The sequence below is a fragment of the Juglans microcarpa x Juglans regia genome, chromosome 5S, assembly GCF_004785595.1.
Source record: "Juglans microcarpa x Juglans regia isolate MS1-56 chromosome 5S, Jm3101_v1.0, whole genome shotgun sequence".
NCBI lineage: Eukaryota > Viridiplantae > Streptophyta > Magnoliopsida > Fagales > Juglandaceae > Juglans > Juglans microcarpa x Juglans regia.
The window spans coordinates 9,571,598-9,598,063 of NC_054603.1; the positions used below are offsets into that span (position 1 = coordinate 9,571,598).

Below are 26,466 nucleotides of genomic sequence, written 5' to 3' on the forward strand. Positions count from 1 at the left end.
TCTCTCTATTTTTCTTTTAGTTAAATTTTGTTGTAATCAATTGCAAAGGTTTTAGAGGCAGAAAAAAAGGAAGCTTAGCTTTAAATTCGAATTAAGTGTGTGATTTTCTGCCATGTAAGACTCCATTTAATTTTTAGTAGATAACGTGGTAATGTAGTCATGACTAGATTGAAAAGTCCTCTACCTACTTTTTTTAATTAGAGAAAAAAAAACAACAAAAAGGAAAAAGAGGCAAAATAAACATACAAGCTTCGGTGAAAATAGTAAGTATATACTAAGGTCACATCGATTTTTTTGGGTAAATCTTAGCTTATGTTCATAACAAAATATAGGTTTGGACTTAGGATATTTTAGGGTATAAAATAGGAAAAAAAATATATAAGATAATGAACCTTATATCCTGAACAATATAAAAGATTAAGAAATTAATATAAGATCTGTTTCATATGTTATGTCTCTTTCGTTCTAAATCATATTAAGTTTTTTGTAATTAAATAACCAATCAAGCACACTGTAGATGTGGGGGTAGATGTAACACCAATCAATCTCTGTAGATTTCGATTATGCCTACGTACGTACAATTTATAAATTTAATATAAATAGCAATCCCTAGATGCTTCCTTAAGGTCAACATGTAATAATTTTGACAAAATATAGATCTACCTCTCAATCATCAATATTTAAAATATAGACAAATTCAAGAAAGTCTTAAGGTCCAATTGAATACAGAAATGACTTTATCTTTATCTCATCTCATATTATAATTATAATTTTTTTAAATTTTCACATAAAATATAATAAATAATTCAATTTTTTTAATTTTGAAATAATAATAATATTAAAAAATAATATTCTAATAATATTTTATTTAACTTTTATTTAAAACCATCTCATTTCATCTCACTATCTAAGCGAGATCTTAAGATAGACGAATCCAAGACAGAAAAAGCAAAACTTTTTTTTTCTCTCTTCTCTTCTCTATTACGAGGAAAAGAAGAGTAAGAGCTATTTGTATTAACACAATTTTCTGGAAAAAAAAAATCTTAGAAAAAAATCTTAAAATATTAGTAAATGGGAAGATATGGGTTATACAAATCTAAAAAGCTATACAAATCATATCTTTTTGGGTTATTTATATTTTGCTCTTTCAAACTTTCACTCAATTCACAATGTTTCTCTGAAACTACTAATTACATCAAAGTGGACTATCAAACTTTCAAAACTTCCTAATTCCCATCTTTCATCTACTAGCAGCGTTAAATCTAACAAAAATTCAATGCACGTGCTATTAATGTTGATAATATTCACTGTAAAGATGTAATTTTCATCTAATTTATTATCATTGACCATATAAAATATAAAATAATATATGCTATTAATTAATAATAAATCATTAATCATTGTGAATATTAAATAATTTAAAATAATGAATATTAAATAATTTCATTGTGTACATAGATTATTCATACTTGTTTGCAACTTAAGTATACAATAATTTTATATATGATTAATGATTTATGATTTATTATTAATTGATAGCATATATTATTTTATATTTTATATAATTAATGATAATAAATTAGATAAAAATTACATCTTTACAGTGAATTTTCGTTAGATTTAACGTTAGTAGTATATGGAATGAGAGATTGAAAAGTTTTGAAAGTTTAAGGATCCATTTTGATGCAATTAGTAGTTTTGAAAGCACATTATGAATTGAGTGAAAGTTTGAGAGGGCGAGGGGCAAAGTGTAATTAGCCCTATCTCTTTAAAGCATTAGGTTCTGTTACAGATTTTTCTTCTTTCAAATGCAAAGTGCAAGAATTCCAAATTTGTATGATGGTTTGCGCTTTGCTCACACTTGAGACTGATGGGTTGGATGCAATTTGCAGCAGAATTTGGTATTGTGGTGTGAGACTCCCCACTTGTCTTAACGTTGGTTAGGAAATAAGGGCCTACCGTGATGAGGTTTTCACTTTTCATGATGGGTAGATTAAGCATGGGCACGCCACGGGCACCATGCGTGCGTGCATGACAAGCACGCCAAAGCTGGCACACGGCGACCTACTCTCGCCGCAGGAGTAGCTTGAGTAGTCTACCGACAGTTGACGGATTTGAGACTGAGACCCGTATCCAACCCTCAAAACTAATCATTTTCTTGAGATTATAGATCCATTTTGCTAACTTCCCTTGCCTATATTGTTCCATCAATTAGAGACTGTTCGCTTTGGAGACTCGATGCAATTATAAAACATATTCATTTAAGGGCCTCTATTTCTTAATTCTATGGTCAACTTTAGTTGATTTTTCAAAGAATTATGTTATTCTAACGTTCTAACACCCTCATAACTACATTATCGAGATGCATCCTTTGATATGAAAGAAAAAAATAATTGACTTAATTGCCTGCGACTCTGGTAGTGTTATGACGTTTTTACACTTTGGGTGCTAATTTTAGAATTTTTCTTATTTATAAAAAAAAAAATTAGAATTTCTCTTTATTAAATAACCCGAAACTTTCAAACGATCAAGGATGGAAAGTTATTTTTTGAAAAAGTTAAAATTTAAAAAGAGAGAATAGAAGTAATCAGTAGCTTTGTTGCTGCCATCATACTACACTGCTAAATCACCCAACTCTTTTATCATTTTTTTTTTTTTTTGGGATTCTATTGTTTCAAGAAGTTCTTGACCAATAGAAGAAATACATAGGTTGTGGACATTTCTTATTTAAAACAACATGAAAACATAGAAGCTTATGGAGAGCCTTCATTTTCTGGACTATAAATAAATTGATCATAACAGCATGCATGGTGAAGTTTGGAGAAAAGGAGGGTTTAAAGAAGGTAAAAAGTGAAGGGAAAGAAAGCTCTTATGGCTTCTTTTTCTCTTTCCCCACTTTCTATAGTTCTCCTGAACTGTGCTCCTTTCCAGCCATTGCTAAACCATTACCAATGTCAGTTTTCTTTTTAATAGAGAAAAGATCTATGAATAGTGAAGATTACAACATATATAATTCCATCCGTCCATTCGTTGCCTTGCACAAACAGGTCCTCTCCAGTCGCTTTTATAACGTGCTTTCTTCTAATATTTTGCTTTCTTTACCATACTCTTCTCATTGGTCTATATTGTTGGGCTTGTTTGTGTATAGTGATTTATTTTTGTGGCAGCCTAATTTGATGACCTGACCCGACCCGGCAAGAATTTATTGCGATTTTTTGGTAGATTTTCAACGAGACTTGAGTCATGGAGCGCAAGCTTTCGCTATTGAGCCAATTTGACTCGACCATTAATTAGGGTTTATCCGCTAATTAGATTTCACTATATATATTGTTTTATTTTGTATGGCCGCTAATGTATTGCCGCATTGTGTGTTCGGCTTTCATTAGAATAAAATTCTCTACAACTCCGAGGACGTAGGCATGTTCTCGAACTACATAAATCTTGTGTTTGTATGATTGATTTTATTTTTGCTTTACTTCTTCTCTTATTGTTCCTAACAAATATATTTTATTTGACAATTTCTTATGGCCAATTTAACATTCCCGACTTGGAATTCACCACCCAACTTAGAAAGTTGATGAAAGAAACACTAGAAAGTGGAATCACAACCTCAATTTGCTACATTTACTCTGCTTCATCCCCTGGTTTTCCAAACAATATCTTTTCAACTAGCCCACCTACGAGACTTATAATATATGGCCATAAGGTAAACAGTTGCCTTTGTAGATAGAATGGTCATCGAGTGTTTGAAGCTGATTCCCTTTTAGAATTTTTCTGACGAATTGTTGAATGACAAATTTAAGTAGTTTAAGAAGTTCGACGAAGATAAACTGTCGTTGATAGAACCAGAAAGCTGCCCATTTCTCGAGAGATCAAGTGATTCTAAGAGTACATCCTTATTTCCAGTATCTCAGGGATTCTTCCATTCAAATAATTTATAGACAAATTCAAGATGACCACACTTGAAAGACTTGTTATGGTATGTATTTCTCCTTATAGATTATTGCTTGAAAGGAAGCCATCAAACAAGACATGGAGGGAATTGAATCATACAGGTAGTTTCCTTTTAAACCACTTACTAACATTTGCTCATATTTACGGGCAACAATTATTTTGTCACTTTCACTCAAGTTTCAAGTATGGAGGTCCGGATAGTAAGTTGAGATGAGACGAGTTGAGATGAAAGTTGAATAAAATACTGTTAGAATAACATTTTTTAATATTAGTATTGTTTAGAGATTTGAAAAAATTGGATTATTTATTGTATTTTACGTAAAAATTTAGAAAAATTATAATTATGGGATGAGATTATAATTTGGAACTTATTGCTCTTCTGCCTGGTTGCAATATCTTTGGGTTTTGGGGTTGATATGCCCCCAAACCCAAAGTGTGTGTACCTTGAGTTGTTTAATGAAACTAAACTGACCCGGAAACTTGATTAGAGTTTAGAGAGAGAGAGAGAGAGAGAGAATTTTTTATAACATTCTATAACGTACAGTGAGCCCATCCCTCTTTTCTTGTCTTCACAACATAAAACATTTTTTTTTTTTTTTGGAAAAAGAAACAAGAAAAAAGAGAAACTAGGACCAAACCCTGAAAACTTCGAAGAAAATTAGGATCTTTTTTTCATACATGTAGAAGAATGGAGTATTTGTATATGGATCTTTTTTTCATACATGTAGAAGACTGGAGTATTTGTATAATGTGCTTTCTAATATTCGCTTTCTTTACCCACATCTCTCATTTGTCGACATATCTTTTCTTTGACAACCTCGTATGGCCACTTTAACGTTTCCGACTTGGAACCAACCACCAAACTGAGAAGTTTTACCAACTTAATACTCCAATCCCAACCACAGTTGGGTACAAAAATATGAGAGAGAGAGAGAGAGAGAGAGAGAGAGAGAGAGAGAGAGAGAGATGATACCCAATTGAACAAAGAAGAAACATCCACGCAGTCTTAAGAACCCAGTTCAGAATCAGAGGGTCAAGTGAAGACGACACACTCAACATGCAAACAGTACAAACCATAATGTATCGTTTCGAATAATTTCACATGGAAGCTTAGGGAAAACAATCACAACATAAATGCCAGATGAAACCCTTTATCCAGATGCCACAACACCTTCAACTGTATAATCAAAGGCAAGAGGAAAATTATGAAGCAAATTAACCAAATATTTGTAAAGCAGATAAAATTTTTGCTTAATTTTCTGGAACATAAATATATCAAATTAGGTCCGAGCAAAAATCTAAAAATCTAACTCCAAATTCGCTCAGATTTTTTTTTTTTTTTTTTGGTTAGAGTCGGAGGTGTCGCTGATCCGACTCCAACTTTGCCCTCCGAATCCGACTTCAATAGTATACATATATTATAAAAATATGTATTTATTTATATATTTATCATCAATTCTAGTATACTTATATAGCTATATAACTAGAACTTATATAGTTAAATTCAATAATATACTAGTATGAGATTATAAAAGAATATACTTCTAATATGATATAAATAAGCTAATAATAGTTTAGTATATATACGTAAACATCATAATATTACTACCATACATAATCAAGTAAAGAAATAAGTTAGACACTAATATTGAAATAAGCTTATAAAAAAAGGTATTCAAATAAATCTAGTATAATAAGTTAATAACACAAAATACTAATTTACTAAAGTATAATAACATGCAATTAGATACTAGAAATGAGTCTAGTGTAGAAATAAGCTAGACGCTAATATAATATAATAACATGTAATACTATATTATAATAACATGTAATTAGACACTATGATAACATGTAATATAATAGTATAGAAACAAGTCTAATATAATAAGTTAACAACATATAATATTATAGTATAATAACATGTAATTAGACACTAGAAATAATATGTAATACTATATTATGATAACATAAAATTAGACATTATAATAGAAGTCCAGTATAAAAATAAGTTAGATATTAACAAAGAAGTAAATCAACAATAAATGATTTATTTTTAGTTTTTAATTTTTGGAAAAACTAAAATTTGAAAGCCCACAAAAGATTTTTTTTTTAAAAAAAGAAAAAGAATAAATTATGAATCTAAAAAAAACTCAAATCCGACTCACCTCTAACAAGTCAGAGTCGGATTAGAGACTATACAAGTCGGAGTCAGAGTCGGATTCGGAGATCAAATTTGAACTTCGACAAAGTCGAAATTGGAGTCAGATTTAGGAGAATCGGACTCCGACTATGTCGGTGCTTACCCCTACATCAAATGCATAACAAACATCCCCGAGATAGACCTTGTTTGTTTTCAAAGATGAGATGAGATGAGATGAGATGAGATGAGTTGAGATTAAAGTTAAAAAGTTGAATAAAATATTTTTAAAATAAATTTTTTAATATTATTTTTGTTTTGAAATTTGAAAAAGTTGAATTGTTTATTTTATTTTGTATGGAAATTTGAAAAAATTGCAATGATAAGATGAGAGGTTTTCAAAATTTTCAAAGTGAGTTTTGAAAGCAAGCCGGGCAGCCTCCAGGAGTTCAATGATATAATGTTTACTTTCAGGTTAAGGGAAGGAAGAAAAAAAAAAAAACTCTTAATCCTATGAAAGGCAATTCACAGCAAGTTATCGGCTCTGTTTTAAGAATCTTGCAACGGCCAATAAGATGCCATAAAGAAGCCCTGTGCATCTAAAAACATTTTGCATACTTTTAGCCTCAAGCAAAAGACCGATAGATTTTTGAAGAATCCAAAACCGGCACCATGCAATTAATGAACGAAAATGAAATCTAACCTTTTCTTTCCTCTGCTCCATCTCCAGTTTTCCAAACAATATCTTTCAGCCCCGCGGCAAGAGTCATATAGAACTGCAATAATAAGATGATTGATTGCAAACATGAGCTGGTCAGGAAGAAAAGAAATTATTTTATAAGAAGGAATAATAACAAATATCTAAATGAAGGCTATCCAGTCCACCCAACATGCAGGGATAAATTTTGGTTTTCGGCCAACATAATAATAGTACAATGGACTCAATAATTTGGATTCGATTCTAAATTCATGCATTCCTATAACTTGGGCAGGGGAGTCCCAACCCAGAGTGCAACGTGCAACGCATCATAGAATATACCTTGTGAAATTCTAGTGTATCACCTCCAGACTTGCGAACCTCAACCATGTAGAGTGAAGGCGCCACCTCAAAAATCTGAAAATAGAAATTTTAGATGGTTCCGGATCAAACTACATGCATCTAAGGGATGCTTCAAGGAAGGAAAAGCGAGAGTTTAGAATAAGAGTAATTCTACATATAACAGTGAAGTGCACAAATGCGTGTAATCGCTTTGAAAAAAGTGAATAAAACATAAGATCCATATGAAAAAAATAATAATTTTTTAATAGTTGACCCCTCTCTTTTTCAAAACAATTACACGACTATGCACTTCACGATTGTATGTAGAATTACTCTTAGAATAAATGTACCTCCGTTGCCACAGCTAAATGACCTTTACGTCCAGTTTTTTCACCATGAAGCTTCAACTGAGATAGGTAAAAAATGAGGGAGAAAGAAAGGGATTATCAGAAGTGGAAGATAATTGAACGCTTGACTGATTTAAGACTAAAGCTGAACTTCTAGATTTCTCTAACTCAATTCATCCAATATGTTTCTCAAATGCTTCAACTATGAGAAAACAAACCTAAGATATTTTTTTTAATAGGAAGTTAAGATTTTATATAAATCTCACTTGGAGATAGAACTTAGCACTATAATTTGCACCTGAACACATTTTCACAGGTCTTTATATGTAACCACGCAATAAAATATTCCATCTAAGAATGCCAAGGAGTTCTGGCTCGAATGATAATGGTACTTCCTTACCCAATAAAACTGGCATGGAGGATGAGATGGTGACTTCAAGACCTACCAGTTGCATGAGTAATTACCAATCGAAAAAAAATCCCATACAGAGAATCAAGAATCCAACAAAAGAAAGAAAAATCGATTGATACTTGTTGAGAAATCAATAAAATAACTCACCCCCCAATAATTTCAAGGTAGAGAGAGAGAGAGAGAGTACTGCACCTTGAAGTTATTTTTCTTTACATTGAAACCAAGAAGCCCTGCAGCTTGCTCAATTTTTGAGATTATCTCGTTAGCAGGAGATTTTGATGTGAATCTTGTTTCCTTTTTAACAAAGCCCTGTTACCAAGGACATGCCAGCCAAGTTTAATGTCTATGAATCAATCCAACAATAACAACAGAGAACCGACAAGTTAGTTACCTTTCAAAACTATAGAATTCTAAAATAAAATTACGACTATTTCTATCAGCACTTACTTTGAAAACTCAACCAGGCTTAAATTTCAAATATAATTGGAGAATATCAGAATCTACAAGTGAATTTCGAGCACAAAGTTGAACATATATCACATGCTTAAGCCTAGTAACAAAGGGAAAAGCAGTCACATCCTTTTGAAAAGCCTTAAGAATGCAATTAAACCTAGTGATCATCATTGTCTCATAGGATATAATTTTTTTATAGGCAATAATCATTTCATTTAAAAACACTAAAATGCACAATCCATCTACAATGACGCGTGTACAAGAGATTATCTCATATGATATATAATGAGGTGTTTCCTCAGCACAATTAAAATATCAGGTTTTCATTACAAGTAGAACCAAGCCAGATATCTTGATACCAAGTTCAACAGCCAAAGACAAGCATACCATCTGGGTCTCGAAGAGACTACTGAGGTTGAGACCCTGAGATGTAGAGATGAGCTCAAATGCATTCATAGTGACAGGTGCCACAGGCACTTCTTCCCGCCTCTCAACGACAAGCTCTTTGGAACCCTATCCAAGTGGGAAACAGCAAGTACAAAATACATGCTAGCACCATATAACCAAAAAACTAAACTAAGCCTAAAGTTTATGCATGTAGAAGACCAATCTTACTCCGATTTCATTGAAGATAGCATCCACATCCGCAAGACTAACATCAGCTTCCTCAAAACTAGGCGGTTTATATCCTTTCTTAAACCACTCGTTCTCAATGACCTCAGCAATTGTAATCCGCTGTTTCATTCAATTAGATCAAATATTCAATACAAATGAAATACATAATAGTAAACAATAAAATTGAGAGAGACAATAACATACTGTTGAGGGACTAGGGTCCAGGATTCTTTTAATGAGTTTCTTTGCACTTGAGGAGAACCATGGGGGACATGTGAAGTCAGCCTTGAATATCTGTTGTTTACAGGTAAAGAGCATTAAAAACAATTAAATAAAATTCCCATGAGTATTGTATACATAGCATTATTGAAGAGAGGATGCAAAGTAATGCAGTAAGATTTATGAATTAAAAAAAAGCTACAGCTTCACACTTGAAAGGAGAATGTCCTAATAACTCTACACAAGACCACTGGAACCTAAAAACTCAATGTGGGAATGCAACTTGCATCGGGCACAGCAAGATCACATAAGTCAAATCTATATTTAATTTTAGTCTTGACTTATAGAACAAGGAAGTAAAACCTCAAGAACAGATAAATTGGGTATAATTTCAGTGACTGGATTGGTGAAATAATTCAATCCTGGCAAGGCATGGTGTCAACGTGCAGTGTGCATTGTATTATGCACTTGCCACAGAAAACAAGCAAAGACAAAACACTCGGTGATAATGTTAAGCTGAAAAAGACCGAAGGATGGCATGTTTACAAAGATACTCTATTTTTCTTTCCTAAACACAAACGGGCAAAAGCTGACTGCTAGTTTTCTCCCGCACTCTGCTTCCTTACAAGAAGCATCACTTCCAGAAAGGGGCACACGATATGTTTTTTTTATAAGTAAGACAAACATTTTATTAATAGAAGTAAATAGCATAGCCCAAGTACACAGGAGGTTACAAACAGCATACACCTAGTTACATTACAAGGGAGCTGGAAAGGGATACAAGAAAATCATTAAAGCAAGCTCCATTGAGTACACACGAGGATGCCCAAAAAAAATAATGTATGGAAGAAGAAACTTCTTAGCTCATCCAGAGAACGCTCCTTGTTTTCAAAACTTCGACCATTCCTTTCAATCCATAAGCGCCACACGATGCATAAAGAAATCATCCTCCATATATCCTCAATATGTGAATTGGCTCTGCATGTTTGACAACATGCAAATAAATCAACTACCCTTTTGGGCATTACCCAAGCAATGCCCGCTCTAGAAAAGATCTCCGCCCATAGAATTCTTGCCACCTCACAATGGAGTAAAAGATGGTTCACCGATTCCCCATTCTTCTTACACATATAACACCTCACAATGGAGGAAAGGGGGGCAAAATATTTCGTTGATAACACCCAAGATTTTCACACCCACTCTCTTTTAGGTCAAAAATTGGCACGTGTTAACCCTAACCTTTGCCAAGAAGTTAAAACGTCATTGTTAACAACTCAGTCTACATTGTGATGAACAAAGAAGAAACATCTAGTCCTAAAATATACTTTGCACCAAATCATTTTCAAAGCTAACAAAGTCGGAAGCCAATGCAATTGTGCATCACTTCATTGACCATCATTCAGTTTTGTTCCAATTTATATTGAAGAAATGACATGCCTACTTCATCTTCATATGTTACAACAAGTTCCCTCCTCCACCATCAAGTTACATCACAAAACATGTATGAGCCATAGTGGTTGTAAATAGGATTTCAAACACACAAACTCACTCTTACATACACAAAACATTATTTTATTCGAAAAATTAGTTTCTGGTTCTACTGTAGGTAATGCACTAGCATACAAGTGCAAGTTTGATTGATTAAAACGTTGGGAATTCTAATAAAGATTAAAAAACATTACTATGGATTTGGATGAGATTCTTGCTCAGAAGACGTTTGTAGCAATATTCTGCACTATTTCCTCCTCCACCATCAAGTTACATCACAAAACATGTATGAGCCATAGTGGTTGTAAATAGAATTTCAAACACACAAATTCACTCTCTTACATACACAACATTATTTTATTTGAAAAATTAGTTTCTGGTTCTACATCAGGTAATGCAATAGCATACAAGTGCAAGTTTGATTGATTAAAACGTTGGGCATTCTAATAAAGATTAAAAAACATTACTATGGATTTGGATGAGATTCTTGCTCAGAAGACGTTTGTAGCAATATAATTTGACTGTCCAAAAAAGCTAATTGTTTCCACAGAAAAATTTAGTTCACTAGGATCAAAACTATGACTGGACTCAAATGAGAATTTAGACACTACATAAAACTTTGAAGAATGAGTCAATAGAAACAGAGAGCAATTAACCTTTTTATATAATGCAGCAAGGTTGGATTCTGCAAAAGGTAAATAGCCAGCCAGTAAGACAAAAAGAATCACACCGCATGACCATAGATCTGCCTTTGCTCCATCATAGCCTTTGTTGTTGATCACCTAAAAAGGTGAAGTGCCATTGAAAAAACCGAAGGTTATGAGATTAAAGAAATACTGAAATAGTAGTTTACAATTTGAACCAAAAGCTAATATACCTCTGGAGCAACATAATTTGGCGTACCACAGGTTGTATGGAGCAACCCATCTTTCTAAAGAGAGAAGATTATTAGCAAGAAGACTATATAAATTGCTTACGTAAATCAAACAATAATTCACCATAGTATCAATAAATCCCAAAGCATCGTGTTAGGCATGAGCAAGTCAGAATGAGAAGTGGGGCTCCTAGAGACCAGTGGCAACTAACAACCACTTCATACTAAGTTCCAGATTACATTTTTTATGATATGCGTTTACTCACTCGAACTTGTTGTGGTAGCGCACTCAATCCAAAATCTGAAACCTTAAGAACTCCATTAACATCCAGCAGTAAATTCTCTGGCTGCAAAATGCCAAACCACGATAACATCATATTTCTCTTCTTTTAGGGATAGGTGCAATAACATTGGAACATACATTAAAAAACAGTTTATCACCACCAAATGCGCTATTTAATGTTAAACCAAAAAAAACATGACGGTTAATGTTAAATCAAAACATTAGCCAGCAAGGGGATAGCAAATACAACAATGAAGAATCACACCTTTAGGTCTCTATGAAATACACCTCTGCTATGACAGTAGTCCACAGCATTGATAAGTTGCTGAAAATACTTTCTACCTTCATCTTCCTTCAGCTTCCCTTTACGTGCCTGGATATAGCACAAAAATGAGTCAACCATGGATGATTATTAACGGACTGAACAATGCACTTCATTCCAGATTGCATAGGATTGCCATCAGCAGCATATGACCACTATCTTACAATTTTGTCGAAAACTTCCCCACCAGTCACAAATTCCAAAACAATGTATATCTTCATCTTGCTAGCCATCGCCTATACAAGTAACACTGCTGGGAATCAATCCAGATGCAGAAGTAAATCAAGAAACATTATAGGGTAAGTACTAAATATATGGAAAATCCAGGACAGAGAAAAAGATCAGGTAAAAAGTTGATATCAATATCTAGCAGTAAAGCATGAAAAAGACCCTGAAATCGCAAATCATGCCACAGCATTGAGAGAAGGTGAAAATAAAATTAAAGGTGGCTGTGCTCTTTAACCTCATACATACGGATAACATTTGGGTGTCTAATCAGCTTCATCGTTGAGATTTCACGCTTAATCTGCACAGGAAAAACCAACCAGGAAATAGTTAAGGTAGACACATTGATATGCAGATTGAAAGAAAACCAATTTTCAATTTCAACAAAATCTTTGCACGCCCACGTTTCAAATAATTTTCTGGGTGCCAGAGTGGGTGTAAAGAACTCATCTGGCAATCAAATTGTTGCTTCTTTTCTTTTCTTTTCTTTTTTTTCTTTTTTAGTTTACATTTTCTAAAGCAACAGAAAATTAGACGTAAAAAAAAAAAAAAAAAAAAAAACAGACTCACATACACAATAAGACAAACCTGAGTCTCAATATTTATACACGAGACCAATAAATTACATCTAATCATAATACACAAAAATTCGCTTAATTTGATTCAAAACCAAATCATACATTAGTAAATTGTGTAGGCTTAATAGAATTCAGCTCAATTCATTTGTTTGGTATAAAACTGAATTGACTGAGTTTCATGTGTCTTTAATTCTGTTTTTCCTTTGTTTTGGGAACAAGAAAAGATACTCCAAAAAGACGATTTTCCACTATTTCCCTACTACAATACAGTACAAGAACAATTCATTTCCCTTGTAAAAGTTCAATACAACTTAACGCCCTGTACATTGATTTGGTCACGAAATGACGAACTCATTATGTCATCTCGCCGAAGTTGACCGTTTCTGTTCTTGATTTAAAAGTACAGAAAATTCTTCTCCGGGCTCCGAGCTCCTAGCTATTTTTCTCGAAAACCAAACAGTCAATCACCAGATATTATCACTCCAAAATGAAAAACCAATTAAAAAAACGTAATTTTTCAAAACATAAAAATTTAATCCGAACCCAATGAATTTAGCGAACGAAAAAGAAAAACACATCTCACTCCTAACGCAAATAAGATAAAAATTTGGATTGAGACCTGGACGATCATCTTGTGCTTGAAAACTTTTTCTTTGTCGAGAATCTTGATTGCCACATTCTCGCCCGTCTCGACGTTCCGAGCGAACTTGACCTTGGCGAAATTGCCCGCGCCCAGGGTCCGACCCAGCTCGTACTTCCCCACGCGTGTCCTGCTGTTATTGCTGGACCGCGACGCCATCTTCTCCCTCTCCAACCTCACAATCACTCCACTCAACAATCGAATCCCTTCACTTCCTCAGTTTCTCCCCCCTCACTCTCCCTCTAAAACCCTTCCTCTCTAGAATCGAATTCCGCTCTCTGTAGAGCTTACGGATCAAGACCTCTTCTTCTTGCAGGGTTGCCATACCTGAGACTTCGCCATCCTCATTTTTCCTCTTTGTTTTTCGAAAACTAAAATTCAAACGGAAACTAAAAGGCCCTAAAATCGGTCTTAATATCCCTAATGAAAATCAAACCCGGGCTTCCAGTTTTACTCGGAGAGACGAGGGGGAGACACCGGGCTTTGAATCAGACATGAACCCCATGAATCCAAATCCAGGAACAGGGAAACTATAATAAAAAAAACTCCAAGGCTGTAAGAAAAAAGCACGCTAGGGAAGCGTGAATGAATTAATCAAGAAAGAGAAATAAGCGTCCGAGATCAACAAAAAGGAAAAGAAAAAAAAATAACGGCGAACTTTACGAGAGGCAGAGATCTCGAGGGAGAAAAGTTTTCGGATTTGGCAATGGAATAGAAGCAGGCGTAATAGATCCGAACACGAATTGAGTGCTTTTCGGGAGCTGAACTGAACTGAGCTGAAAGAGCTAGAAGCTTTGAAGGCGGTGTCACTGCGATTGGGATTCGGTGTTTTTTTCGTTGTTTTATATCGGTTTGGCAGACTGGTACGAGGAACGGAACTGCAACTGCCACTGCAATCGCTCCGCTTCGCGCGTGACGCGGTGGTGTCTTTTCTCGTGATTTATTTCCGTACGTTCCCATCATTTTCATGAACAATACGTGTATAATTGTATTTATCAAAATGAATTATTTATAAAATTTAGAATGAAAATGCGTATTCTTTCACATAGTTTCGATTATGGAAATGTAATCAATATATTTTATCATTATAATTAATGTGTACAAATTATCTTTTTAAATAATTATTGTGTAAAAATCAAAGAAAATACGTGCAAATATTGACGTACAAAGTCATAGATAAAACAAATAATGAAAGATTATCTTTCGTTATGTTATAAGCGTCGAGAAATTGAAACTTCTCCTTTGTCCTTTGTTTTTATAATTTATCTGATCTTAACTTATCTTAATTTATTAAATTTAATTGTTATAATTTTTTTAAATTTTTATATAAAATAAATAATTTAATTTTTTTAAATTCTAAAATAAAAATAATATTCTAAAATTTTTTTATTCAATTTTTTAACTTTAATTCTAACTCATCTCATCTGTAAAAACAAACAAGATATTAAAAACTTGTTAGGATTTAGAAAGTATCTCAATTTATCTCATTTAATTATCTCAATTTATCTCACATCCTCTTCAATATGCCGTAAGGTCTAAAGGCTTACCCTTTTTTTTTTTTTTTTTTTTTTGCAATGATTTCTTTGCATAAATTGAAAGTTTGTAAAACCATCAGTTGTTTATTAAAAAGCTTCCAAATAAGAAATAAAATATAACATAGAAAATTAAGAATAAAATGTTGTGAAATCGATGCAAGAAAAGTAAAGTAAAATAATAAATCAATTACACTTTATAGATTTATGTGGTTCGATTACGTTTATAAGATTGCAGAAAATTTTATTATCTTGAAAAATGATAAAATATACTTTTGAACAAAAATACATTGCTTTAGATGGTTATAATGTTAATAACAAGCATATATATACATATATGGTTGTGCGACGGGAATCTTAATTTCACAATTATTAAATTATTTGTTTAAATTAGTCTTGAGCGAATTCTCTTTCTAATATTTTCCCGAGTGACATATTAAATGAGTGTCAAACAAACTCTCAACCTAAATCTTATTAAAATTCTACTAACAAACAATAACATCATTGTCATCAGACCGCTACAAAAATAAATTAGACTACACAAACTCAACAGGAAATAAATGACAAACCAACGTACAAATAAACAAATTATGAAAGTAGGAGTAGAACGGATAACAAAGATAAGGATTATATTGTCAAAAAGATAATAAATTAAGATAAGGATTAATACAAAGGTCACATCAATTATAAGAGATGATTGGCATAATTATGCATCATGTCAAAGATGTTACTGGATTGTTATAAACTATTAAAACTTCGTTTGGATTTATAATTCTTTTTAATTTATTTCAATTTATTATTATAATTTTTTTAAATTTTAATATAAAATATAATAAATAATTTAATTTTTTTAAATTCTAAAATAATAATAATGATAATAATAAATAATATTTTAATAATATTTTATTAACTCAACTTAACTCACTTCACTGTCTAAACGTAATCGAAGTATAACTTCCTTTTAATCATCATTATTCATCTTTCATGATTGAAATATTAATAAATGGATGCTGGAGTGGGACCTCCATAGCATTGGGTGACAATGAAAGATCCTATTTGCGCAGACTTCTAAACGGCACCAATAAAGTAAGATGCAAGTAAAAGAGTAGAGAGTTATTTGAGATAAGGTAAAAAGTTGATATCAATATCTAGCAGCAAAGCAAAGACCCTGAAATCAATAGTCAAATACTCATAGAGGGGGGTGAACCAAATTTATTGCACTATTTAAATTAGATCACAAGAAATAATTAATATTTTAATTTTAGTAACCAATTGAAAACTCATTTGAATAATGCCTTCAAAATCTAAAATAAATTTGGGTGTAAGTCATTACTTAAAATTCAATATAAAAATTTATAAATTCATTACAAGTAATTTAGAAATACTTAGTAGACCGTTGAAAAAATTAAGTCTTGTTGTAATGCCACGAGGATCCCACACGAGTTCTGCACCCTGGCAGCTACGAACTATCAACCTTTTGTAGTTTTATCATGAGCCCCAACTCGATTTCTGCATACAAGCAGCTCCAAAAATCCTTCCGACCAAAGAATACGCCCACACCAATGAACTCAACAACGATCCAACACGAGCACAATGTGATGGAATTTTGTTTATCGAGAGAGAATTGATCTTCAATATATTATGGATCTTCTAGGATTTTCTCTAAAAAATGCAATGAATATTACAACTCTGGCCTTTATCCACTATCTAGAAGTTGTGCATATTATTCTATATATACTTGGGGTTTAAGTAGGCCACTTAGAGAGTCCAAACCTTAGTGCAAAATTGATTCTCGATATTTTCACTCGAGCAAATTGTCAAGTAAACTTTTTGTCCCATTTTTCATCCTGTAAATATTGGAATTTGAGGATGCTTTTGAAACATAAATTTGTAGATAATTGAGTTAGTTTCCCAAAGACACAAAGATCACCCCAATCATATATGAGACTAAAAGATTATGGCTGATTTACTCCAGCTTGGTCGATCTTATCAGGTTTGCAAATTTGTCATCTTTGCATTTTTTTTTTCAATTGCAACTTAGACTATACTCAACATATTTATAATTCAATTAAACTAAATTTTGTCATAAAAGCGTGCCAATATATTATTTTCATACTAACAACCAAAAATACCCTTATTTCTTCTCTCCCCCTTATCTCTTGCCGCTCACATCCTCTCCTTCTCCTCTAGCGATCGTATCTCACTTCATCTTCTTCTTTTTCTTCTTCTCTCTGTCTCCTCCAATGGCCAAGCCAAAATCTTCTTCATCTCCTCCTCCTCTCCACCTTCTTCTAGTTTTCTTCTCACAGACCCATGATCATGGGTCACTCAAACTGGTTGTGGCCTAAAAACCTATAGTCAAGTTGTGGTCATAGGTTGCAAAAACTTACGACCATGACTTGGTCATGGGTCTACACAGAGACTGTGATATCTCATAAGTTATGGATAAAAGTATGTGGTCTATGAAATCTCACATTACTTAAAAATTAAAAGTTCTTGCTCTTTATAAGGTTCCAATAGAGTTCCGATTGTATTATTAACTAGTCCTTTTAAAGTATAAGTTATGTGGTTTGGGCCTTCCATTGAGACGTTATAGAGACCCAAAGCTATGGTTTGGCCATTTGTGTCCCTTTGCGAGACCCACAAACAAGACGTGATCATGGGTAAGATGTTTTTGGATTTTCACTACAGACCTTTCTTTTTATAATTTATGGTTGGATTTATGTATTTAAGGTATTAATATGAAAATTTTGGGGTTGGCTCTGATATGAGTTAGTTATAACTTTGTACATCTAAATTCTAGAAGGGCAAGATACGGGCAATGGGTTGAAAAATCAGCCCATTCGTTAAATGGGGGTAGACGGACAGTTATATATGCTAGTTGAAAAATTTATAGTGATAACAAGAAATGTTGTATGGTTAACTTTATATATTTAAACCACCTAAAACTTTTCCTTTTGTTTTGTCCAAATTATATGATTGGATTCCGAGAGCATTGAACTCCAAAAAAAAAAAAAAAAAAAAAAAAAAAAAAAAAAAAAAAAAAAAAAAAAAAAAAAAAAGGGGGTTGTGGTGAGTGTAGAAAACACAGTGCTGGACTTAAAACAGCCGGATAATCTATAAAATTCAAAAGAATAAGTCCACAAGAGAGAGCATGGACATGTGGTAGGACATACAATTAAAATAATGAAGGGGCCGGGAAAGAAAAAGACACAAAGTTTCCCAATAATACATCTATCATTATAACGATAAGGTATTAGTATTTTAAGGAGGTGAAAATGGACTGATTAAACCTATGCCACATTTGAAAGAGAAAGTGACAAAAAACAATTTGAAGTATATAGTACAGTCATGTCAGCCACCTGACCAAACAAAATTCAACAAAAGTTTCGATCACCTATATATATTAAGATTATAGGTATACTATTGAACCAGTTGGGCCTCACTGGTGTTGATATTCTCTACAGATAAATATTTAAGAGACAGCACTCTATCTAAACAGATATTTAATCTCACTTTTCATAAAAATAGAGGACTCAACTTCTATGAACAAACTGTTTAAGAGACGAACTCCTTTTTTTTTTACTATATAATAAGGAAAACAAGAACAAAAAAAGATGGATTACAGTTTTTATCAATTTTGGTAGACTTTGATGGCGCATGAAGGTAACAAGTTTGTCTTTTTTTAGCCACAAAATTCAGATCTGATAAGATCTGGTGGTGATGATTCTGGCGATTTGGCTCGTGTGACGCTTGTAGACCAAATACAGTTGTGAGCGGCGCATGAAGACCACTTGTGGTGATTTTAATAAAACCGCCACTATCTTCCTAAACGGTTTGCGGTCTTGGAATTTTTTTATACTGTGCGTGTCTCTCGAGAGTTGTCGAAACACTGTAAATCTAACTTTTTTAACCTTAAGAGAAGAAAAATAAACTAAGAAAATAGGGAATGAAAGAGAGAAGGCGGAGAAAGAAGAAAGAAGGGAATGAGAGGGGGAATGAGAAAGAAATCGAGGCCTCCTGCTCGAGAAAACTTAGATCTTATTTTTTTTTTTCTTTTTTGTTTTAAAGAGTGAAAGAAATGGTTCTTGAAATGAAAGATTCTCTGAACCTTATATCTTGAACGATATAAAAGATTAAGAAATTAATATAAAATCTGTTTCATATATTATGTCTCTTTCGTTCTAAATCATATTAAGTTTTCAATAATTAAATAACCAACAAAGCACACTGTAGATGTGGGGAAGATTTAACACCAATCAATCACTGTAGATTTGGATTATGCCAACATCTTGATGAACCACTAGCACCAATTTATAAATTCAATAATAGCAATCCCTAGATGCTGCCTTAAGGTCAACACACTTAATAATTTTGATAAAATATCATATCTACCCCTCAATAATTGCAATCATACGATGAAAATAATAAAATAAGTAATAATTTAGACAATCAATTACACTTCATCATCATTTAAAATATAGACAAATCCAAGAAAGAAAGTGTTTTTTCTCTTTTAAGAGGAAAATGAGAGGCAGAACTAAGTAATTGTTGGGATATTTAAAATATTTATGAATAATAATAAAATAGTTTGAGTTAGAATATTTTATTAAATTTTGAGAAAAGAAAGAAAATAATTTAAATAAAAATATTATAAAGTTAAAAAATTGCTTAGATATAATTTTTAATATACTTTTATTTTAAAATTTAAAAAATTTATATTATTTTTTATATTTTTTTAGCAGTTTGGAAAAATTGTATGATTAAATAATTATTAGATAAAAAGTTAAAAATTTGATATTGAAAAGTATTTTATATTTGAATGATATTTGAAAATAAAATATTAAAAATACTTGAGAATACGCACCCTAATTGTATATGCACAATTTTTGGGAAAAATATTAGGAAATAATCTTAAAATATTAGTAAATGGGGAGACATTGAAAATATTATAAGATCTAAGATATTATAAGATTATTTGTAGATGGAGGAAGCAAATATATTTATATAAAAAAGGGTACAAATAATATTTTAAATCATATAGAGAAATAATATATAAGCTGAAGTTGAATACATTTCAGTCATTTAGTTAAAATAGATAAAATAGTGTTTTATCATTTTCAATTAGAATGTACTTGAACCATTATGAATGCTCAAACTTAGCAGAAGCTCCCGCTCTTCTGCATGTTCTGAGATGAACAAATTTTTATCCTAGCCAGGTAAGGAAGATGCATATTCACAGGCCTAAAGGCTAGAGTTCTGAGCTTCACCAATCCTTGGATACAATAATTCTTTGGAATAGAATTCAAGTGGCCACTCTTCAATGTAGGCATGCTACCCGCACCCCCGGAGCGGGGTGTCCCTTTCCCGTATCCCGCCTCTGGCTTGCGTAGAGGTAGGGACTCTATCCTCTAAAATTTGGTCCTGCATCTCGGCGGTGGGTGCCCCGTTCTCCTGCCGGGGGGCAAAAGGCCCTTGACTTCATCCGTGGGAAACACAAAAAAATCTCAACTCTATTCGCAACAAATCTATAGATCCATACACATTGTATTTAAAAAAAAAAAAATCAAAATAACGATATGATAGAGAAATTCCTCGAGGAGAGAGAGACCGAGAAGGAGAGAGATTGAAAGAGACCGAGAGAAATACTTCAATGACGAAGAGACTCTAGTGAGATTGAGAGTAGTGAGAGCCATAGACGATGAGAGAGTAGAAAGAGATCCCGGCAGGGGTGTAATCGGTCCGGTTTAGTCCTGTTTTAGATAAATTTTGAGAATGAATCGGTATATACCGATTTTGCATTTTCAAGAACCGATACTGCATCTGTTACCCTTATAAACCGGTACTTCTGGTCTGATTTTTTTATTTTTAATATATATTAAATCTCTAATCTCTTTTACTTATATATATATTAATATATATAAATATTAGTAATATACTAATACTATTAGCATATAGTAATATTATTGGTATAGTACTATTACTATATGTTAGTGATAATATAGTAATTAATATACTAATGTATATTAGTATTACTAACACATTTATCAAAATGAATATGTTGAGAATTTATTAAGCCATAAAATGTAATTAATATATATTTTATATTTAAAACATATGATCAAATAAATGTTTATATTTAAGATTAAAATTTTATGTTATAAATTATAATATAATATTATTTCATATATATTTATAATTTATAAAAATTATATATAATATTAAAAATTAATAAAAAAAATATATAAATATGCGAATAGTCCAATCCGGTCCTGTCCTAGAAACATATTACCGAGACCGGACCGGTTATGACCGAACTAACCGGTCTGAGCCCCTTTTTCGATTTATTTTTACAGCCTTAGACCCGCGCGGGGGGGGGGGTGGGGAGAAAGACTAAACCTAACCCTAAACGATGTCGTTGAATTATATACGATGACGTTGTGTATATATATATATATATATATATAATTATAATTATTTTGTACTGTAGGGTATGGTGTGGGCGACTGGGGCCTAGCTTGCCCTTGCTCCCGTTGCTTTTCACAAATACAAACACTATTTAATTTCAAAATTTTAATTTATTTTATCTAATTATTACATTTTTTCAAATTTCTAAACAAAACACAAAAAATAATATTACTTTTTCAAATTTTAAATAAAAATTATATTATAATATATTTTAACTTTATAATATTTTTATTTAACTTTTTCTCACATTTCTCAAAAACTAATAAAAAATCTTAATTCAAATTATTTCATTACCATTCACAAATTATTTCATTATCATTTACATAATTCTCATTTAATCTCACTTTCCAAACAAGCCCTTCAAAAGTCAAGAGCACAAAGTGGATAATCCTTTATGCTAATAATTTAGAACCACCTTAGTTTTCTTTGTTGATTGGGGCATTGGAAAGTTTATTATTGGGCCACTTTGTTGAACCTTTTCGCTTTGTGTTTTCTCTATATTTTCAGGCAACTAAAGGACCAAGGGCGACTTTGGTTGTTCGACCAATTGCATCAAGTTATCAACAATAATGTTTAAATTAATGTTAATGCTTGTCAAAATTTGTGAAAAAACAAGTTCTTGTAGTATCATTAACATTATATATTAAGTTATATGTGTTTTCTAGAAATCAAAAGCTTGTAAGAAAATTACGATATTAATCTTTAAAAATGAATAAATTAAATCTAGAGAGAAGAGAAATATGATTGACAATAAATCCATACTTCAAATTTTAATCCAATGCGTGTTTGGGCCAGGCCCATTTGTTGCCAGTCCATTTGAGAGTTCCCGAGCGATTTCCTCCCTTGCCTTGGTATCAGGTACTTCTTTTGTCGTTTCTTTCTTTTTAGCTAAGAGAAATATTTTAATCATAAAAAGATTACACAAAAAAATAATTTACAAATTTACTTGCTTAATGAAATACGTTAGATTATAAAGTTACTTTTATTATAAAATAGATCTAATTAATGGATTACGTAAAACCACGTCATTTTGTAAATTTACTTTTGTATAATCTCTTTGTGTCTATAATAGTTTTCACTACTTAATAACTATGGGATGTTATTCATAACAAAAAGTAATAATTACTTGTATATTTAAAATAGAACAATGTTATATAATTATATACAGTTTTAAGGTGTGCAACTCTAACATATTTTTTTTTTTTTTAAAGAAAATGCGATGAACTTGCATATATATATATATATATATATAAACTGCACAAATAATCTCTTTTAAAACATTAGGTTATGTTATAGGTCTTTTTTTCTTTGAAGTGTAAGAATTCCAAAGTTGTATAATGGTTTGCACTTTTCTAACATTTGAGACTGATGGGTTGGATGCAATTTGCAGCAGAAATTGGTTTTGTGGTGTGAGACTCCCCACTTGTCTTAACATTGGTTACGAAATAAGCTGGGCGTATTGTTATGAGAACATGGCACGCCTAGGCCGGTGCACGGTGAGTTGCTCTCGCTGCGGGAACAACTCGAGTAGTCCGGCCACTAATAGTTGACGGGTTTAGGACTGGGAACCCGTGCCCAATCCTCAAAGCCAATCATTTTCTTGAGGTTACATATTCATTTTCCGGACTTTCATTGGCTACATTGTTTCATTGACTAAAGGTTGTTCACTTTGGAGACCTGAGGCAGTAAAAATATTCATTTAAGGGCCTCTATTTCTTAATTTTATGGTAAACTTAGTTGATTTCTCAAAGAGTTTTGCTATTCTAACGTTCTAAGGATAACACGTAACATTATTGAGATGTAGCCATTGATATGAAAGAGAAAAATCATTGATTTAGTTGCCTGCAACTCCAGTAGTGTGACGACAATGCTATCTTCCGGGTGTTAATTTGATCATTTTTCTTACTTATAAAAAAAAAAAATTCAATTTCTCTTTATTAAACAACCAGAAACTCTTGAATGATCAAGGATGGAAAGTTATATTTTGAAAATTTTCAAATTTAAAAAAGAGAATAGAAGTAATCAGCAGCTTAGTTGCTGCCATTATACTACAGCACTACTGTTATATCACCCAACTCTTTTATCAATTTTTTTTTTTTTTTTGGGCTTCTATTGTTGCATGGCCAATAGAAGAAATACATAGGTTGTGGACATTTCTTATTTAAAACAACATGAAAACATAGAAGCTTATGGAGAGCCTTCATTTTCTCGACTATAAATAAATTGATCATAACAGCATGCATGGTGAAGTTTGGAGAAAAAGAGGGTTTAAGGAGGTAAAAAGTGAAGGGAAAGAAAGCTCTTTAATTTGGCTTCTTTTTCTCTTTCCCCACTTTCTGTAGTTCTCCTGAACTGTGCTCCTTTCCAGCCATTGCTAAACCATTACCAATGTCAGTTTTCTTTTTAATAGAGAAAAGATCTATGAACAGTGCAGATGACAACATATATAATTCCATCCGTCCATTCATTGCCTTGCACAAGCAGGTCCTCTCTAGTCTCAGCAAGTCTTGGTCTTCTGACCAATTCTCCAGGGCGCCTTTAGCAAAAGAAGAAAAAGGAAAGAAAATACATGACAAAGCGCTCAAGGCTTACGAGGCTTTCGATTTTATTTATTCAGCCTTCTTGGCTCTCAGTGATCAAAGAGCGAAAAGGATCTGTGAACTTCTTTAAGAGAGGCCTTGCAGTCAGCAGTACTAGCAATGGTGGGAATCGAAGAAGAAGAAGAAGTTCTTGGAGATGCAGCACGAGAATTGTTGGGGTCAGCATCTCTTTCTTCTTCATTTATTGTATCCAACATCTTCGATGCTCTGTGCCTGATGACACTAATAAACTGCAGTGGTGCAACCTCCGAGACAAACCTTGCATGCAGGAATTCGCCATTTTTTTTTTAGGTGAAACACAGAGCAAAGGATGAAAATATAAGGTGATGTTTGAATCCAAGAGAGAGAAGGCCATGCAAAGAGGTAGGCTTTGTTGGGGATGAGCATGAAGTACCCAAGGCATGCAATGGGATTTATAAGGCCATGCTAGGCTTAAACAGAGACAATAGTCCAAGAAGGGTTTCAATATCATATTTGACAGTTTGTGCCGCCTCTTGCTTTTGATATTAATTGCAAAAATCCTGGTTTCCTGGTTTTCTAAGAAATTTCCAGGAGATTACCTTCGCCTGGGACCATTTATTGGCATCTGCCTGCAGGAAAATGAGAGATCTCAAAAGATAAGCTTCTTGTTAGGATAGATAGTCTCCAAATTTGCACTTTTCTGATCAGCAAAACTACATGACCATATATTGGTATGTGTCAGAGTGTGGATGGAAAATGAGAGATCTCAAAAGATAAGCTTCTTGTTAGGATGGATAGTCTCCAAATTTGCACTTTTCTCAGTAATATTTTGGCCCATTTTAACTTTTTCATGATCTGACAATGATTTTTGGTACATTGATTGGATCCAGTAGTGTCGTTTTAGTAGCTTATCCTGTTTCTTTTACTTTGCATTGGTTGTTGTATTGATTGGTTTGTGATAACAGTTCCGATTAGGGACGGTCGGGCTGATATTGGGAGTTTAACAGCCTCCAATCAAAACAAGCCAAGTATAAAGTTTTACATTAGACACAATGAATCTGATATCATCTGATTAAACCAACGGAACTCTAAATTCAGAAGAGAAACGAGTGCCCAAATTCAACACTACAAAATCTACACGGCCATAGTCTACACAAGAACCAGATCGCCGCCGCACCAAACCAAGTCCATCGCCGCTACAGCCGGACAACGTCGTCGCACCCACAAGTTACGTCGCCCCCACAAAGCTCTTTCTCCCTCAACTTGTTCCGTCACCCATCACATCCTTCGCCCACCTGGGCAACTGTCGCCCACCACATTAGTCGTCCTTGTCGACAGAGGTCACGACTATCGCCCACCACAACTGTCGTCAGCATGGTTTGATTTTTGCACTGACTTTTTCACTGAATGATTTTCGCACTTATTTTCCTCTTATACTTGCCACGCATGCCTCTGAAAATAACTGGGGTAATTAGGATTGTGGAACAGTCAAGCTGTGGATTGTATGAATTACGTAGGAAAATGATAATGGAATGTATATTGAATTCTGATAAAGCTCTCTTCGAGGGGAGCACCTCCAAATTGTAACTGAATTATATTGAAAATATTCTGGATCCTTCTTTCCGTATAGTTTGTTAGGCTCTATACTAGAACTGTAAAAGACTAAACTGTCCTCACTACTCGGGCTTGTGGATCTTTATTACATAGAAATGAATTAACATCTAAGAGTTGGGTTAAGCCTAACGTGAAGGTCTTTCCGTGAAGCCCATTGAAGCCCATTAGCCACCATTTCTTCTAGGTCATCTGGGACATACTTTCTCTTCTGAGCCGCCGCACATATCTTCTTCTTCTCTCTATGTTACTCTTCATTCGTCCTCCATAGCTTCGTGACCTGCAGCGTATAACAGATTGATTAGAAATGTAATGGAATGGATGTTTTTGGGTTCCACGAATTTCTTGGCAAAATAGAATATGGAATATTTCTAAATGATAGAATATGGAACGAACATGGAAGAAATTTCTCAGCTATTTTTTTTTTTTTTTTTCGCTTTGCTTATTATTGGTTGTTGAGATTAAGGCATAATTTTGGGGGGTTTGTGATTCTTTCTAAAACCTTTGAGGTACTGGGCTGGTTTTTTGGCTGGTAGGTGAAGTTCTTATACGAAGAAATTTTGAGCACTTATGAATTTCACAGCTATGGCTATCTTTGCTGCACATATTGGTTCTTTATATGAGATAAAGGCCGTCTCTTGTTTGATTATTCATTGGACTGTTTCCATTAGTTTATTCTTGCTTGAAAATTCTTAGCTATTTACTTTT

General features: G+C 33.0%; 2 protein-coding genes and 1 long non-coding RNA gene across 11 annotated transcripts in view; 1 reads left to right on the plus strand and 2 right to left on the minus strand.

Moving 5' to 3' along the window:
- Window positions 1-13,763, minus strand: part of LOC121267728 (CBL-interacting serine/threonine-protein kinase 23-like) — a 29,431-nt gene extending 15,668 nt beyond the window's left edge. For 2 of the 9 annotated variants that reach the window (XM_041171749.1, XM_041171748.1), the window contains exons 1-15: window positions 13,566-13,763; window positions 12,607-12,669; window positions 12,308-12,379; window positions 12,087-12,194; window positions 11,805-11,885; window positions 11,542-11,595; window positions 11,321-11,446; window positions 9,162-9,251; window positions 8,958-9,077; window positions 8,730-8,855; window positions 8,082-8,198; window positions 7,878-7,919; window positions 7,481-7,537; window positions 7,131-7,205; window positions 6,795-6,867 (exon numbers count right to left, since the gene is read on the minus strand). In XM_041171749.1, the coding sequence (XP_041027683.1) occupies window positions 6,795-6,867; window positions 7,131-7,205; window positions 7,481-7,537; window positions 7,878-7,919; window positions 8,082-8,198; window positions 8,730-8,855; window positions 8,958-9,077; window positions 9,162-9,251; window positions 11,321-11,446; window positions 11,542-11,595; window positions 11,805-11,885; window positions 12,087-12,194; window positions 12,308-12,379; window positions 12,607-12,669; window positions 13,566-13,745 (1,384 nt within the window). In that variant the 5' untranslated portion in view covers window positions 13,746-13,763. Of the gene's footprint in view, window positions 1-4,889; window positions 5,132-6,073; window positions 6,260-6,794; window positions 6,868-7,130; window positions 7,206-7,480; window positions 7,538-7,877; window positions 7,920-8,036; window positions 8,199-8,729; window positions 8,856-8,957; window positions 9,078-9,161; window positions 9,252-11,320; window positions 11,447-11,541; window positions 11,596-11,804; window positions 11,886-12,086; window positions 12,195-12,307; window positions 12,394-12,606; window positions 12,670-13,565 lie in introns of those variants that run through there. The other 7 variants (XM_041171747.1, XM_041171746.1, XM_041171752.1 and 4 more) reach the window with 7 other exon arrangements.
- The window catches only part of LOC121267730 (CBL-interacting serine/threonine-protein kinase 23-like), a 27,633-nt gene extending 13,730 nt beyond the window's left edge, over window positions 1-13,903 (minus strand). Inside the window, exon 1 of the mRNA XM_041171755.1 lies at window positions 13,762-13,903. The gene's annotated coding sequence lies outside the window, so the exon portion shown is untranslated. The remainder of the gene's footprint in view (window positions 1-13,761) is intronic.
- LOC121267731 lies at window positions 2,696-24,142 on the plus strand. The gene is made up of 2 exons (XR_005941070.1): window positions 2,696-3,047; window positions 24,071-24,142. It is a non-coding gene; the product is annotated as an uncharacterized LOC121267731 (long non-coding RNA).
- The last annotated feature ends 2,324 nt before the right edge of the window (window positions 24,143-26,466 follow it).